The 18,232-nt window shown below is 38.0% G+C and overlaps 2 protein-coding genes across 3 annotated transcripts; one reads left to right on the top strand and one right to left on the bottom strand.

Annotated features, from left to right (window-relative positions):
* Positions 1–1,097: 1,097 nt before the first annotated feature.
* LOC116265048 (uncharacterized) lies at positions 1,098–4,667 on the top strand. Its single transcript, XM_031645576.2, has 2 exons — positions 1,098–1,881; positions 4,269–4,667. Exons 1-2 carry the CDS (start codon positions 1,341–1,343, stop codon positions 4,487–4,489), a joined length of 762 nt encoding a protein of 253 aa, XP_031501436.1. The 5' UTR covers positions 1,098–1,340; the 3' UTR covers positions 4,490–4,667.
* Positions 4,668–6,062: 1,395 nt separating this feature from the next.
* On the bottom strand, positions 6,063–14,118 carry LOC116264931 (transcription factor TGA2-like). 2 transcript variants are annotated; one of them, XM_031645395.2, is made up of 12 exons: positions 13,788–14,118; positions 13,375–13,475; positions 12,930–13,033; positions 12,566–12,784; positions 11,558–11,614; positions 11,340–11,399; positions 10,714–10,791; positions 10,552–10,594; positions 9,110–9,381; positions 7,530–7,769; positions 7,097–7,239; positions 6,063–6,729 (listed from the first exon to the last, which is right to left on the bottom strand). In XM_031645395.2, exons 1-12 carry the CDS (start codon positions 13,895–13,897, stop codon positions 6,642–6,644), a joined length of 1,515 nt encoding a protein of 504 aa, XP_031501255.1. In that variant the 5' UTR covers positions 13,898–14,118; the 3' UTR covers positions 6,063–6,641. The 2 variants fall into 2 exon arrangements, with proteins under 2 accessions (XP_031501255.1, XP_031501256.1); XM_031645396.2 differs by having other exon boundaries at positions 12,930–13,006; positions 13,788–14,117.
* Between the last annotated feature and the right edge of the window lie 4,114 nt (positions 14,119–18,232).

Raw genomic sequence — 18,232 nt, 5'->3', positions numbered from 1 at the left:
GGCTGGAAGATATTCCTTCCTTCAAGCAAAACAGCATCAGCAGATGTTTTGCTTCTTTTTATGTTCTTGGTGTTAAATACACAGGGGGGGCGTACTGTCTATTTGAGTGTGTGGGTGATTGATTCCGTTCCCTGTGTTCCTAGAACAGTCTGAATGATATCCACGAAGCCCTTCATTAGCTGAATTTCAACCACCATTATCAAGAACCCTTGAAGATCTTTAAAAGCAAGTGATATTAAATCTGACTTCTTCTAAGCTGTATGAGCTTAAGATTTAGAAATACAAAACAAAAAAAGGGAAACGGGGAGAAAAATCTGAGGGATGTATTCTTTTAATTATTTCCATTTTCATCTAGCACCAAAGCTTACTGGGAAAGGTATATAATTCCTTCTTCTAACAATATGATTATTAGTGTCCAAAATTCATTTCAATGTGGGGAGACGGACACCGCATACCATAGGCTTTTGTTGCTTTTCTACAAGGTTACACGTTTAACATGGTTGTCTGGATCGTCCCATGAAGATACGTATATGGACATTAGTAAGGCCTGATGGATTTATTTTCAATGAAATGCTGAACCCTTTCTCATCAAGGCTGTTCACATCCTAGCCTGAGCTGAGAGAGTAATCAAGTTGAGGGATCGCCAGAGTCCAACCATAATTTGTCCGTTGGTTCTGTCACACGGTCGAAGTGTCGCTTTAGTTTTATCGGATGTCTCCTCAGAGAGAGCACAAGGTCGAAGTGAGGGACATCTATGATGGGCGAGAAGGAGCGTGAGAGCTATCCTTTGAGCTCACCGGATGTCAACCGAACAAATGTATAGCCCTGTTGAATTTGGGTACCTTGTGGATTCTTTTATCCACATCGGTTTTCGAAATCAGACCCCGAATTTAGCTGGATACTCGACGGTTTTGTAACATTTTAAAAATTGTGGGCAACTAAAATAGAATCTGGTGATTTAAATCACAATTTTGTGTAAAGACATTATTTAAAGGTCTATCATTGTAAAATGAATTATGCAGATTTCCTTTTTAAATAATTTAACTATTAACATTAAAAAACACTTGCAATAAATTAATGGGCAATGGCCCGCTAGACGAGCCTTCACCGGCTTCATGTTGTGTGAAGGCGGAGATCTACGGGGACAGGCGACGGTATGAGAGAAGCCTCACGATCGACGGCTCAGACATAAGCCGGCAGGCCAGGGAGAAAGGGGGAGATTCTCCAGCTTCTTCCATCCTGCGCCAAGCAAGCGCAGATTCCCAGAAGCAAGAAAAACGAAGATGGTAGCTCAGGAACCCAATGAACGACGCAAAAGATCTCCTAGAAACTAGCAAAAAATGGTGGGCATTTCTTCCTTGGTGGGATTGAAAGCAGCCGCCTTCCTGCTAGCATTTGTCGGTCTCAGACATTTTTCGCTCACCTTCTTGTCCATCCCTTTTCTTCATGCCTCCTTCGTCGCCTTCCTCGTCTCCGTCGCTTCTCACCCTTCCCTGAACCTTCCCTTGCTGTTCGCGAAGAGCTCGGACGGCCGTTTCCCTCTTTGGTCGTTGATTATCTTTGGTCCCTACCTGGTTTTCATCCGGATATTCGTCTACTTGAGGAGGTTGAAGAGGAGGGAGCCTCTCTACAATGAGATAGTAGAGGGCGTTTATGTCGGGGGTTGGCCTTCGCCCTTCGATTCCGTTCCTCCCGGCGAACTAGCCATTCTAGACTGCACCTGTGAGCTCCCCAGAAGCAGTTTGTTCTCTAAGAATGCTTATATGTGTATACCCACATGGGATACCAGGGCGCCCCGCCCATCCGAGATCGAATTGGCGGTTAGATGGGCGTGTAGGAAGAGGGCTCAGAATAAGCCCATCTACATCCACTGTGCATTTGGTGAGTGTTCTTTCGTGTTATGAGTTGTATCTGATTGAATTTTACCTCCAATACACTACTTTTCCTGTTTGAAGGTTGTAACTGTTTTCTGTTTAAGCATTATTAAATATGAAGAGACTATATAATTACATTGCGGTGTTCTATCTTCTGTTCTAATCTTGTAGTCTGCTTTTATCTGTTTTGATTTGATTATCTTAAGGTGCAACTTAGATTGCAGTAATCTCTACCTGTCTGATTATGTTGAATTGAGTTGTTTACCACAAAATAGGGGACAAAACTGGAAGTCAGGTACATGTCCTTCCATCTCTGCTTTTATGAAGAGTGATTAGTTAGTCTACCAATTGCTAAATGGATTAAAAGTTTAGTTTTTATATCCTTCTAGCTGTTTCTCTTGGGGGGGTTTTCAGTGTTTTTGCATCAGTTTTTAGTTAATGGTCTTTGAAATGTCTTTGTGCTACTTAGGGTTCGTGTTTAAAACTGCAATTGATATCAGTTTGCATCTTCGTGTCTTTGTTTATAACTATTAATATTCTGTCTTTCTAGTGTCAATGTTGGACAGCTTCCAACTTTCGGGAAGTGGCTATCCCAGAAGTGCGAACATATAATCGACAACTGATATAGGTGGGATATGGCATCAGGTAGGATGTCATGGGTGCATCTACGTGGGATATGTCAAGGGTGCGTCTACATGGGATATGTCAAGGGTGCATCGACTTGGGATCATCTTCCTCACTTTTTCGATTTTTGTGTGGCAGATGTATTGAAACAGTATCTTAAGGACCAAACTAGTATCCTTAATGGATCATTATCTCTCAGATGTTGCATAATCGAGGTCTTCTTTTCTGAATCGGTTGTGCAATACTCAAGTTTCACTTGTCACAGGAATGAGTGACTGTTCTGAGAAAGATATACACGATAGAATGGGAGAAATAGAAACTATGCACGATAGGGCCAATTGTCTTTTTAGTTGACACAAGAACAGACCTTAGTATCAAAAGAAATCTGAATTGCAGAAGCTCTTTTATATGAACAAGATGCAGTTCCATGGTGATGTTCAGATTGATCATGGCGTTATCCTATGCGAGTGAGACATGCTCGATCATTCTATTCTGATGCATGTGTGAATTGTCAGTTGAAGTAGAAGCATCCCTTTGATGGCCTGTGACACCATTTCCTCCACGTGAAGGACAGAGACCTTCGTAATTGGTTCTCTAGGAGAGCAACATCACAGTTGTTAATGTTGTATAAGCTTTTAGGGCATGTAAAGTATGAAAACCAGCAAGTGTGACAACTCGTGAGGACTAATATACACACACTCTCTCTTTTGAAGTCGTGTTCTGTTTTTACATTCGATCAAACAGCTTATATAGTGGTTCATTGGTTTTCATGTTTCATGAGTTTTCATATTCTACAACTCATACATTATTATGTTCTTTTGCTGTCTAATTGATCTGGGTGAAGAAAGACCTTTCATCATAGCATTCGGCTGAAAACGTGACTATGATGCTATCTACCCCTAACTAAATTGCTGTCTGGTAAAAAAATAAATGCTGGAATGTATGAGTTTCAATTAAAAAGCAACAGCAGCTAGTTGCTGGTTTTATCATACATGTATAGACTGGGCTCGTCAAGGCTTTGATCCGGTAACTTGAGGCATTGCATTTTTTGTTCAGCGGAGCCTCTCTTCCATTTCATCATTTTTCTTAGCATTTATATAATCAGTTTTTCCTCTAGTTTTCTTGATCCATGGTTTCCACATTTTTGGAGACATATTTCACACCTTGACATGGGCATACTAGGGATTACTTGCAACATGAGTCATAACTCTACCCTTCAGAAGTTGGACAACATGAAACAATGGTGGCTTTAGATCTGTTTTTGCTCATAGACCTGAAAACTAATCTAGTAGCATTTATTTATGCTTTTGATTGAATTGTTTTAAATAGAAACCTTGTCTTCAGCTCACTCTAGAGATTGGTTTTGCTTTAGTTTTGATTTTCTAAATTAACTTAAAATCAGGTCTTATATTATGGATCCCTCACTTGATATATAAATTACTAAATCAGCTGTAGTGATCATGTATGTAAGGTTTCTTTTGAACACACATCAGGACATCAAGAAGCATGTAGTTCATAAAGTTTTGTAGCTAAATTATGGATGATAAACTAATTACACTACTCACGCTACCGTGGTTTGAGGCCACCATACATGCACACCTGCCACATATGATGCTCACGATGATAGCAAGATGCTACTCATTATCTATTAACATGGATAGATTTTCTCATTTCTCACAGTTCCACTCCATCCATAATGAACTGGTTGGTCTGCTAGGAATTACAAGTTTTTTGACGCCTAATGCCTGTTTCTGCCGCAACCTGTTGTAGGCCATGGACGAAGTGTCTGCGTTCTGTGTGCATTGTTAGTCGCCTTAGGGGTGGCTGACAACTGCAAAGAAGCAGAGAAGATTGTAAGAAAGCGAAGGCCTTCAATTTGCTTGAATTCTCTTCATCACGGGAGTTTGGAGGAATGGTCAAGGTGCCGTATTTCTTCACAAAAGGGTGGCACAGGAGTGAGCTATATGATGACAAAGGAAACGAAGGATTGATGAGTCAAAGGATGGACCCTGCTAAAAAGTTCATAGTTCCTTGGCTTGACTGCCATATAATCATCCATATGCCCCACTTCTTGTTGAGCTCTTGTCTTGTCGCTGTTCTTGCTTCTTCATTGTTATGTTGACTGCTAATATCTAAAAAATATTTACATAGTAAGCTCTTATCTTGTCAGTATTCTTGCTTCGTTCAGGTGGCCTATATATATGTATATATATATAGAAAGAGAGAGAGAGAGAGAGATGTTATTATACGCCCAAGTGCAAGTCACTCCATTTGCATGTTATCATGGTATTGTGTGTTGTACAAAGTTAAGTGGATAAAATGTGACCTTCATATTGAAAAACCTAAAAATTGAAAAAGGAAAAAACGTTTTTCCCAACATATCGAATTTTATTAGTTGGGAAAGCTCAAACAGTTCATTTTTCAAATGTTCATAGTTAAGATCTATGCATTGTGAAATGCGATGTTTTTTTTTTTTAAAAAAATTTATCTCCCAGGCTGCGTTCTACTACAGAAATTTTTTCATGTTGGCCTAATAGGCTAATACTGTAAAGGTTTTCCAAGATAAGTTCTTGATTTGAAAATCAAGAAAAGCAACGCAGTTTAAAAGGAAACCTGAAATACTTATCCAGGATTTTTGTTTATGATGTTTGTGTTATCTCGCCCAGACATTTCTTCTACCTTGATAACTTTCTGGGCAATCAAGCGTGCACTAAAGTTTTTACACATGTAAATCACCTGTAGAGTTAACTTTGCGAAGGACACGCGAGTATATTACATTTCTTCCTCTGTAAATTCTCCTACACGTTTTTGCAAAATGTTCTGGTAATGTATAAAAGAATGACATACATAATCATATTATATAACCTAAAACACAACATCAATGGAAGATTTCGCAAGCAAAATAAACTTTTCATGATATTCGTGCCTGCAAACACAGATGCCCCGCCAAGGGTTCTTCTGATCATTTGATAGAGGCTACCCGACACATCATTAAAATGTATTAGATATATATATATATATATATATACTGGATGATTGAAAACTACAAGTCCAAGGTGGAAAACGCTATAAAGGATCATTAAAAGCACCATGAATCATCACTAATGCTTTTAATGCGAGTTTTTTGAAAATAGTTTTTAATATTTTTATCTATCTGATAACATCCGACATTTGGCAGCCGCGCATTCTAGAATAATGTTTGCAAGCAATGCCGTAAAACTTGAGAAGTCTCTTTAGGAGTCAGTTTGGCAGCAAGGACACTCAGTGAATGTCCAATAAATCTGCTGCAAATATTGGAACCAATTTATAAAACACCTGGACATTCTTGAGTGTTCTTGCTACAAAACATACGAGACAATATTTACAGCATTAGTTATAGGGGATCTCCATTATGACTTTGCTGCCAATAGTTGGCAAAATAATCAGGATTAATACTGTCTAGAAACAATAGAAGCAGGCTGTAGTCTGATCGGAGCCCCTTGTAGGCTTGGGAAAGCAACCCAAATGAACTGAAGAAGACTTGTTCATCTTGGCTAGTATTAACCATAATCGAGCCTGAACAATCTAATTAATGATCATAGCTTGCTTGAATTGTCTCATGAACTGTTCGATTAATACAAAAAGCCGAGCCTAAACTCGACAAGGCACTCAGGATGTGATAAGCTACAAGCTTAGTTAATTTCCGCTATACAAAGGCGTTTCATAAGCAACCATCCAAAATTCCTGAGGCCCATGAGGCATCAACTTGCAGTAGTTATCCTTTGATATAATCTAAAACAGTGAAGAAAGCAGAAGGGACAGAAGTTCAGTTCCAAAAAGGAAACTCTATCTCTCTCTCTCTCTCTCTATTTTATTCATGCTCCATGTGGCAAATAATACATCTCGTTCTCTATGTGCTTGTAGATAAGTCGTGTATTAATCTTCTTCCACCCTCCCAAGAATGGAATCCTGCAAAGGAATATGACATATCTTTTCCCTGCCCTTGTCCCATTGACTGGCACCTACTCTCCATATTCTCTGGTTAACTGATATTGGTTTGGCCCTTTTAGCTCAAGTACATCATCATCATCGTCCTCATTGCCATCAGCATCGCCTCCGTTGTCGCCATGCGCAGTATTATCATCATTGTCATCATCATCATCATCAGAAAGTGGTGAAGTGATTCTCTGTGTGTTGGACCATTTGAAGTTCAGTTGCGGTTGCGACAGGATGTGCTTCTGGAACCATTATCCTGCATCACAGGCCTCCGACAAATAAGCCCACAAAAACCCTTTTTTTTCAGAACAGTCAGTATTGAGGGGATCGAATGCAATATAGTTGCCAAATTGTTTGCTTATGCTCTAGTATGAGACTTGTACAATGACAATGTGACAATGGCTAACTACATACCTAAAACTGGTAGGGGTGTGCTTAACCCTATACTTTCTGTAAAAGAAGAGCAGAAGTTTAAGATGATGATGAACCTTCAAAAAGAGTTCACATAGTTTTTTTCAAAGGTGCAGGTCATTTTTCATCCGCTTAGTGCAGGCTAAGAGGTGAAAAGAGTGAATTACTAATAAAAAAAGGGAAAATAAAATGAAAGGAAATGATGGACATACTCCCTAGGGCGAGAGGACCAGAGAGAGCTGAGGGCTCTCAGGCGGGTGTAGTACTCTCCAATCGCCAAGAAGCACCGGGCCGCCTGCCGGATTGTTAGAATCCGGCGAAGTTGGTGCAGTGTCTGCTGCCTCAAGTTGTCAGCCTGCATATACACATGGACATTGACAGTTAAATATGTGGTAAATGGATAGGCAGCATATTGGATGTCCTTTCGTAATCATAAAAAGTCAACAAGCCTTATAACATGAGAATTCGGATAACAGTAAACAATTTAAGTCGATTTCATAAAAAATATTGATTTCTCTAGTAATGATCTTCGATCTAATAAGAGACATTAATTTCGTAATAACTAAAACATACATCTAAACTAAAAGTGATCTGGCTTAAGATACAGTATTCTTCGAAATAATTAGCAGCGGAAGAAGCATGAACCTGTCGCACGAATCCTTCGTAGTTAGCAAGCTTGCCGAGGGCTATGGCCATCTGACCCATGTAGTTCCCGACGTCCGGCCCTTGGCTAAGTGAGCCGGCGGCGATCGTGTCGGCGAGCGCCTGCTGCAGCGAGTCGAGTCCCTGCGACAGCGCCTCCTCCGCTTGCTGCGACGACTGCTGGAGGCTGCAGATGCCCAGGAATTGTTGCTCTGTCAATGGCTCCAAGTGCGGCACAAGAATCTACACAGGGTCCCGTGCCCGTTAGGGGAAATAAATGAAAGATTGGGGCCAATCTGGTTATTTCGAAACATACATTTTTTTTTGCAGCCTTTTGGTAATCATATAAAAATTAGGTACCTTTTTTTAAAAAAATTAAATAACGTATTTAAAGTAGACTAACACCTGCAACTTGCTATCAGCGAAGGTTGTTCCCAACCAACCCAGGAAATCCTACACCAATTATTCATTATGCAGGCCTAACTTATGGAAATTGCCATCCACGCCTAACTTGAGCCACTATTTCTCATTCTGTACGATTACGAACTTGCATAAGCATAACTACTTCTTCCAGAAATTCGTTATTCAATGATATTTTACTCTTCACCTTCCCCACTTCAATTAACTCAGCACAACAATCTTTTTATACGAAATTTTCATTGTCCCAGCTTCTTATTTATCACTTAATACAATATATATATATATATATATATATATATATATATATATATTATCTATATGTAGACATACACACAGCACGAGCAGACACAGATACACACGCTTAGAGAATGAGTAAGTTAGTTGGGATTTTGTGTTAGGTTTGAGTACAGGTGTAGATATATTTTGTTGGTGCACGTTTCCTAGTTTGAAAAAGGAAGTTGTTAGCGTGGTCTGATGTAGACGCCTCATATTGTTTCTTATAATTTCGGAAAGGCATAAATTATGTGAAATAAATAGGGGAATCAAAATTAGGACAATTGTCTCGAAATGCTTCCCTTTGCAACATGATATTAATGCAAATTAAGTTCTCATATTTGAGATATATATATAACTTTTTTTAAATCTAACTGTAAAGATGTAATAGAATGTCAACATGTACATATATATATATATACACACATATATAATATCACTGAAACTTGATCTGGAAGTCATATTTTCTGACGGGAAGTTGTTGGTTTTTTTTTTTAATAAAATCTAATGTATATTGTTTTTTATTTAATGGAAAATCCAACACGACAGCAAGTTGAATGACCAATTCCAGTTATATAGCTGGTAACTTTGAAATAGAATTAACGGCCATTTGAAAGGCATAGTTCAACATGCATGGTATTGACTTAATCTAAACAACATATATTCATTATTACTTGTTATAATCCATGTTTTACTCTGAATAAATTTGCCAAATTTTCAATTTTAACTATTAGTTTTGGTTTATAGATATATGTACAGTATTTATTTTTTCCACATATTTTGCAGTATTGAGATCGGCGAGCTCGCTCTAAGGTAATTGATGCACTATTCATCTAGCTTTTGTCATTTTCAATTGGTTCAAAGCGTTGTAGCGGGTCGAGCTCTCGTACCTTGAGGAGGTCAGATGGCCGGAATCCGCCCATCCAAAGGAAACAGCGCTCGGCCGGAGTCGTCCAGATGCCCGAGTAGAGATGGAAGACGTCGGCCTTGGCGGCGACGCTCTTGAGCCGGAATATCTCGTCGTAGTGGCCGAGGCAGCTGTCGACGATCACCCGGAGCTCGCCATCCGGCAGGTGAGCGTGCAGCCCGGCCCGGAGCTCCGACATATGCCTCTGATCTTCTTCCAGCCATCTTGCATGTTCCATGTCAAAGATTGCCGCACCTGAACAAGAATTCCTTGCTAGTTACTTACATTTAAGTCCTTCCATTTTTCAACAGTTACCCGACCAGTCAACTTAGCCACCTGAATGACGCATGGGTGCCCCGGTGTTTTTAAAATGGATCGTTTGCATCACAAGAAAAACGATCAACATGACCGTATTGGAGAGGAATGGAAAACTGTTGGTCTAGCTAACTACTCAACAGGATGAATGTCCTTTTGTTCAATTTGAAAAGCAAAAGGTTGAAACTGTTTAAGAAACAGTTCAAGGTTTTGCTTTATTCCTCACTCTCTCTCTCACATATATATATATATATATATATATATATATATATATATATATATATATATATATAAAATATTTTTAAATCAACAGTTAAAAGAAAAACAATGAAAAAAATAATACTAGATGACGAAAGTATCCTCTTGTTTTTTTAGATTATTTGAAAAAAAATCAAAAGAATGAGTTTGTTCTTTATAAATCTAACATCTAAATATCTACTTTTATATATATATATATATATATATATATATATATATATATATATATATATATATATATATATATATTGTTCTTTCATTCAAGCATGACGTTTGAGAGGAAAAAGGCACACAGTGTAGAGCGTTGTCAAAACTTTTGGTTGTTTTTGGAAACTGAAGCACCCTTCAAAAAGTTTTTTAAGAATTGAAAAGTTTAAGGTAATTGTTTTCTTCTTTGTCTTCTAATTTTCCTTTTTGCTGTCGTGTTCTCTGCAAGACATAAAACATTGATATAGAAAATGTGGTTCTCTCTCTCTCTCTCTCTCTCTCTCTCTCTCTCACACACACACACACACACACATATATATATATATATATATATATATATATATATATAAACGACAAAGAAGCGTGCAATTTTCATTAATTGATGTCTTATTATTCTATGTTATTATATAGATTAATGAACTAAGGGAGGTAGGCTGTCAGTTTCATAAATTAATAACAATTTTATTTGCATGCCAATATTAAACAATATGGTTGAAGTTTGTGCCACACGCTACAGGCTTGCCAAACAGAGGAACATGCGGGCAAGAGATTTCAAAAGAAAGATATTCCAAAATTTCAGCTTATTTTGGTGTATATAGGAATATGATCAAATTATCGTGCGATATATAATTAAGAAAAATGCACCTGAACTAAGGTTCGCGCCAGCACCTCCGGCTAGGAAAAGGCCCTAGAAAATCCAGCAAAATCTATATATGAGAAAAATGAAAAAAAGAAAGAAATAGAAAAATGCACATATGAAATATAATAAAATAAAAACAAATGACACTTAATTAGGTTGAAATTAACCTGCGATCTTGCCCTCTGCAGTTCTTGCTCCAGCTGGTTCAGCTTGATCCTGCTGTTTTCTAGTTGCTGTACATAAGCCTTCAAGATAACCAGAAGAAAAGGGAGAAAGAACTAAAATTATTATAATAGCAAAAGAAGTTATATAAACTGTGTTAGGGAAAAAAATTCTACGGATCAGATAACATATCTCATCGTCTTAATGTGCTATGTATATTAATTTAACACTCCAGTGGGTATCAATAATTTTAATATCAACACTAAATTATGCCTATCATATCAACATGTATAAAATAAAGCAGACAATATTAAGTACTTTCCGTTTTGATTGCATCTCCTTGAGTGTTCATGAAACTAGTGGAGACCCTCTCTCTCTTCCCCCCATTCTTCTCTCTCTCACTCTCTCTCTCTCTCTCTCTCTATATATATATATATATATATATATATATAAAAAGTTCACGATCGTTATATTAATGAAACTCATCTGCTAACTTTATTATGATTCAAGTTATACATAAATGCCAAAGAGCTATGGGATACGTTCTGAACCTCGTGATAGATGGTGTCATGAAAGATCCAAGCGTATATTTGGAAAATGAAATTTAAAAGTAAAATATGAAAAAGCCCACCTTCTTTCTCAGTCTACTCTTTCTTGCTGCCTCCCTATTCTGAGCCAACCGTCTCAAAGTCTGTAGAGACAAACCAGTCAAGAGTTGCAGTTTGTATTGGAATTCGAGATTGCACGAAACTCAAGAAATAATAATCATGGGAACGAACAGACAAAAAAGATGAATATAATAAGCAAGTAATAAAAGATTAGCAGATTTAAATGCATATCCGTTTTCACCTTCGCATCCAACTGCTTGGAGCCATCTCTCTCTGAACTTGAGGCAGTAACCTTCTTCTGTAAAATAAACATAAAAGCCACGCGCAGAAGCGTACACCAAAAAAATTAGTAATTAAACGAGAGTTCGCTTTTCAGATTGTTGGGCGGTGAAGCTTTTCTGTAAATTGAAAGAGAAGAAAAGAAAAGCCAAAGAAGATGATCACATATCAAAAGGGCTCATGGGAAGTGGAGAATGGGAAGGAAACCCAATACTGAATATTCAAAAAGGTACTGTTCTGGTTCTTGAGTCATGCTGAAGTTTTATAATGATTAAGATGACAAAGATGATGATGATTCACCACCTTCACGATATAATAATATTAATAATCATAATCTTGTTTGTTTGCAAAAAGTACTGCTAATAATATGACCAAGTATATATATTAGAGAAGCCATCGGCTGTCTACTTCTGTATTCCTTATATGCCTTGTGAAACTTCTAAGCTTCGGGATTTGGGTGCATAAATATGACAAAAAGTTGTATGAATATAATAGTCGTGAGGACGGGAAGAGGTTGCTGCTGCAAATTAAAAAGGAGAAGATTTTGAAAGCTTGAATCGATGATGGTCCGTTAGTTGTACAGCCTATAATATATGAACGATAATCCAAACAGTAGAAAGAGTAAGACGTATCTATACATATATATGACAATGAAACAAACGATAGCCTACAATATATATCTCTATATATTATACACATTATATTGAAATTTTGAGCTTTGGAATTTGAATGAACAAGATAACAAAAAATAATCGAAATTCAGTAGTGCCAAAAGACAGAACGAGGCCGCTTTAGCAGAAACTGGGAAAAAATCTTTCAAGGGAAAAGAAAAATGAATAGAAAATTTGGATGGAAGAAAAAAAGGAGTGAAAGGGGGAGAAAACGTTTGGTTTCTGGTAAGAATATATATGGGGGCGTGAATTGACTGTTGAATTGACTCAGAAACAGAAAGGAAGAGATCAAAATGAACCTTCTCCAGAGGCTTGAATTGACTGTTGGGAGCAGGTGCGGTGGAAGAAGGAGCTCTGGTAGGATCAGAAGCCATCTCTCCCTGCGGGTGGTGCTCAGAGTGGTCCGACCCTTTCGTACTGATCGGAGATTCTTGATCAAAGCGTGCATCAGCTGCCTTCCAGGGGCCCGTGTTCTGCGCAGACCCAGAATCTGTACTCTCTGCCGACTGAGAGTTGGCCTGTTGAAGAAAATCAAGCCACACCTTCCTTTATTGATCATAATATTCAAGATGCAGAAATGGTCGGTCCTGCTTTAGATTCTGATCATGAAATCAAGATGGAAAGAAGAATTGGAGGGGCATTAACTTGATGGAGGGTACTAACCCTGGTTGGTGGTGGTTGAGGTCTCACGGGCCATGAGGGGAAGATTTCCAGAGTTGGAGGCCTAACGCCTAAGAATGCTGCAAAATTAATAGCATCGCAGTTCCCTGAATCAAAAGAGAAAGAACAGAAGGAGGAGGGAAGAAAAGTTATGAAATACAAGGTCGGTCTATGTTAATTTACACAGAGAGAGAGAGAGAGAGAGAGAGATAGAGATAGAGAGTATTCTTTCCATGTTTGATGTATCATGCCAAACAAATTCTCAGACTTGGAATTATTAGCATGACCAAAGAGGCATGACGCTGCCATTTTTCTCCCACAATTGGTACATCTTTCTCTCTCTCTCTCTCTCTCTTTTTCTCTCTCTTTCTTGCTGTGCAGGCAGTTAGAGAAAAACGTCATCAGAGGAGGAAAAGGAGAAAGGGGAATAGAAGGGTTGAACACCCACGCTTTCTGTCTCCATCAGCTCCTAACCCTACTCCATGGAAAACCTTGGGCATGAGGGCCTGCTCCAGCTCCCCAAAATCATAAGCAGATCCATGTTGTTCACTGCGACAAGCAAGGACCAACCAGCAAATCAAAGAGGATGAGAGACAATCACGCTAAAAGCATCTTCTCACAAAATAAACGAGAAAAATGAAAGAAATCGAAATAACGAAATTTTTTTTATAAGAAGTAGCATGCGTCCCCTTTACCCATCTTCAGAGAGAGAAGAGAGATATTGGGGTTTACTATGGCAAGTTTCTTTGTTAAAAGCTGTCCATGCATCTATCTGAATCATATCGATCAATCCAAGGAAACGAGTAAAAACGAAAAGAAACCCTTTAAGAAGAAGAAGAAGAAGAAGTAGTCAAGCAGTACATGAAATTTGGCTGAGGAGGAGTGACCCCATGAAGAACTTCGTACACCATACTCTGATTTGAGCTCTCTGGTTCTGAAAAACCAGGCTGCGCAACTCTATTGCTCGCCATGCAATCACTGCAATCTCACCATCTCTCTCTCTCTCTCTATCTATCTCTCTCTCTCTAAATCCTTAAATGATACGACCTCCCTGAAACGTCTTTGTTGCTTTACCTCATCAAACTGTTCCGAGAAGAGAAAAAACCAGACCACCTTATTATTATGATGATGATGGTGACGATGGTTTTTTTCTTCCCTCTCTCTCTCTCTCCCCCTCTCTAAAATATGCCAGGATGGGACTCTTCTGCAAAAGAACTGATTATTCTGTTGTGGCCTTTTAACCTCATGCCGTATCGTCAATTTGTCATCCTCCCCATCCTCTCTCTCTCTCTCTCTCTCTCTACCTTTGACAACAGAAACGTATCATATCGACCGTAGGTTCTAGCAGAGTCTGTCTCAATCCTCAACCAGGGCTTCTTCTTGCAGCCCTCGCCATATTATAACTCAATAATCAAAACCAAGAGTTTCAGTAGAGCACCTAAACCTTTTCACGGGAATAAAAAATGATACCTGAAGTTCATATATTCTTAACACGCACACCTAAATTTTTATTCCCCCCGTTGACCACCAAAAAAAAAAAAACATTTTTCTCTGTTGAATTTGGTTTAACCAGCAAAGTGGGTACTTTTTTTTCCCGAAAAAATGCACCTAAAAAGTTGACCGGAAAACGGTAGTTGCATCAATCAGACCTTTGAGAGAAGCAGAACTTAGCGTTATGTGTTTCATTAATACATGTACCATGACAATTTCAGATTTGTTTCCATTAACCAGAATCTCTGTGGCTTCTAAATAACTGTAAAAGAAATTGATGTCTTTCTGAAATATCTCTAATTAAAGAGATGGGCCCCTTCTAAGTCAGCCACCAACATCACTGACACTGACTCCTACTCCACAATAAAAACCATCTGCATTCTCCTAATGACTATCATTATATTATTTTGGGTGCTCCCAAAGTACACAATAAAGCCATAGATCAATAAAAATAGGAAAAAATTTTTGCTCAATGGAACAAGTTAAGCATGAAAAGGAGGTAAACATGCAAAACCAAGTTAAGTATTGGGAGTTCTTATCATGGTGGCACAATTTATTAATGTCATGGCCTCCAGATGAGTTTGAGTTTACCAGACAAATGAATGGCTTCATTTAAGAAATGCACACACCCTTCAACCACTTAGAAAAATACCCCACAAACAAACCCACTTCTATTTTAAATCCCCAACATGAAATGGATATGTTTGGTGCTGTCCCATGGTTGATGAGTCCACATCCATGTGTTTGTCAATACCTAAAACAAGAGAGTAGATCAAGATTCTCTCCCATTAATGGGAAAACTTTCCCTTGGTGTTGGGAGCTCTTGTCATGTCTTCTCTTGGGGCTGCCTAAATGGTATGTCTTCTTTTTTCCTTTTCTGTTTGTTTGGTTTCATTTGTTGCCAAAATCAAAGATTTTTTTTTTCTCAAGACAATGTCAGCCATTGATTCTGATGGGTCACAGTGAGGAACTTATAATGTTCCCTGTTTCCTTTTCAGGATCTCAATTGTAATTAATCACATGAGTTAAGCTTCTTGATTTCTTTGGTATGACTATGAAGTAGGTCTGTCCTTAGCTTCACCACTGAGGTCATGCATGTACATCCACGTGTCGAGAACCGCACCTGCGCTATCGCCAGGTGTCCGTATGAAAGGCAATATCTGGCCTGGTCAATTCATTGACATTAGGCAAAGATCTATTAAAATTGAAATGGCACAATTAACATTCCTTAGACTCAGCCAAAGGACTTTTAGGAGCTTGTACAAGCTTTTAGGCAAAATGAGTTCAACTCCGGGGATCGAGTTCGAACATTTTTTTTTTTTTTTTTTGGTCAATAAAGGCCGGGAGCCTACCTCACCAGCAATCTTTAGCCTCCCGTTCACCCGAAAAGTATACGAGCAATCTCCGCCAATGGTGGATCTCACCAGCGGCTTCGACACTTGTCATTATGTTGATGAGGAGACTGCGGTGTGATTCATGGGACTCGATTCGACCAAGTTGTATGCATACTTCATCTCCTTTGTTGCAAGTATGACTACCAACAACCTACTTAGGTGTAAGCCCCTAAGATTACTTATTCATTATTTGGACAATGATTGGCTTGTAGCAGCTAGTTTACTTGTAATAAACAACTGCATTTGAATATGCATTAATATTTGTTAAGTTTACCTAAGATTCATCACAATCCTTATATTGGAAGAATATTAGAGATCTTAATTAGAAGTTTTGTTGACATCTTTGGTTGTGATCAATCTTCTATGGTGACAGAAGACTCCATGTCTCTTGTAGAGTGAGCTCATTGATTGGCTTGCATAAGATCTTGTCTTGTTTAATGATATAAAAATATTATTTGCCTCCCTTTTTGACAATAATTTTAAGCTTAGGTATGTGCCACAAAAAAAAAAGAAAAAAAAAACGGAGCAGGAGGCATGCAATGCAACAAGACATACTAGTATATACCTCTGCATGCATTGCTTGCCTTCTAGCACTTGGTACACAATGTTTCATTTAAAAGACATGTTTCCTGATAGCACTTTGAAAATGAATCAGAACCGAAGAGCGCGTACTTTAGACATCAACAACTAGATTGATCATGATTCTTAAATTTATAAAGAACTAGCCTTCAACAAGAGAATCGATTATGAATCCGATGGATCAGATCATGAGTTTGATCCTACCATACTAATTCTTCGTTTTCATGATCTTTTTTTTTTCATTTCTTCTTTTTTACCTCGTATTATGGAGGAAAACTCAATTAAACTCAGCATGCGTTTACTTTCCAGTGTTCATATTTCATATTCTCACTCATTCTTGGATGCAAAACTTTTCAAGTCATGTTTTCAACAATATTCAGTAATTTTCTTTGCCATTTCAAATATTTCTAATTGACTTACCTAACTTTCCAGATCGATCTTCAAAGTTTCTTCCAAAATTCTAACCTAATCTTCTGCCAGACTTATATTGGCCTACCTTTTCTTGTGTTCATCTATGCCATTATTTGACTCACCTTCAACATAGTTCATCGTTATATATAGAGTTCCAAACTATGTAAAACTGTATTGGACATTGTGAAACACAATAATATTAAATCTTGAGAGCTCTTATAGATGAACAACCAGATACCCTACTCAGTGCTTAGCCCACCCAAATTATGAACATACTCTTATCTCGCGGCCTAACCCTGCATTTTCAGTGGATTCACAATGCTTTAGGAATAATTCTAAAGAAAGCCAAACCTCATTCATGACTTGATTGATTTCTCATCAAGTTGAATTCCTTGGTATCATATATATATATATATCAGCACTTGCTTGCTTAATTGCTAGGGAACTGATCATCCCAACTTTCCTATCTGAAAGAAAAGGGAGAGAAGGGGAAGTGGAGGTTGCATGTAGAATATTACTAATGGCCCAATCCATAGCCAAATTCCTTATGTTTGGATTTTAGTGAAACATAGATTTCTTTTTTCTTTTTGGTTATATTTTCACTTTTTTGAAGAAAAAACAAAGTTGATGTAAAGCAAATTTTCTTTAACTATTATTCATATCTTCTCTTTAGGTGATCTTCAACATCCTTGATTAAATCAAGCGAATAATGTAAATTTTCTTTCAGATATTGAAAAGCTCATGCGTACAAATTAAATCACTCACGTAGGTGGACCGAGCACCTTACAGGATACTCGAGCCGAGCAAAGGATCTCAAGGGGTCCCCTCTCCTTGTGCTGGTCTCTCCACTCAAATATTCTAAACACGAAGCTATTTTCATCATCTTAGTGATTCTTCAAACGAACCTCACAAAAGGTTTTGGCTTTTGATCCTTCACCTGAAGTGATCAGTTCTTATCCACAAAGATGCACTCATCTCCTAAGTTTTCTTCAATCCATTTCCATTCGACACCAACTATTATAATTAAAAAAAAAAAAAAACTTTATAGTTGGCACTGTTCTTGTGGATGTGCTTCCTTTTCTATCTTCCTTTTTAAAATTTTTAATTAGACAAAAATTTCACTAGAAGGTCAAGCCTTTACAGGTAATCTCAAAAGCATGCTTGAATTTTTGTAAATTTCTTAATATAAGCTACATTCTAGCAGACCAAATTCTTTGTTAGGGCATTCTGACTACGATCGTGGAATGAACCAACTGCATGAAGCCATGCGGCAAGCTCTGTCACCTAGCGTTAACTGTTTGGGACATTCCATCGTCGCAAATGAAATGCTCAATCATCCAAGTAAGTCGCCCTCTCTCGCACATTCTAGTCCCCAAGTGCTAAAACTCATGAAATTACGTGTACCATCTTGAAAGGATTAACTCATTTATT

The sequence above is a fragment of the Nymphaea colorata genome, chromosome 11 (genome assembly GCF_008831285.2).
Source record: "Nymphaea colorata isolate Beijing-Zhang1983 chromosome 11, ASM883128v2, whole genome shotgun sequence".
Lineage (NCBI taxonomy): Eukaryota > Viridiplantae > Streptophyta > Magnoliopsida > Nymphaeales > Nymphaeaceae > Nymphaea > Nymphaea colorata.
The sequence above is the reverse complement of the archived record's forward strand: the minus strand, read 5'-3'. Positions and strand labels throughout refer to the sequence as shown.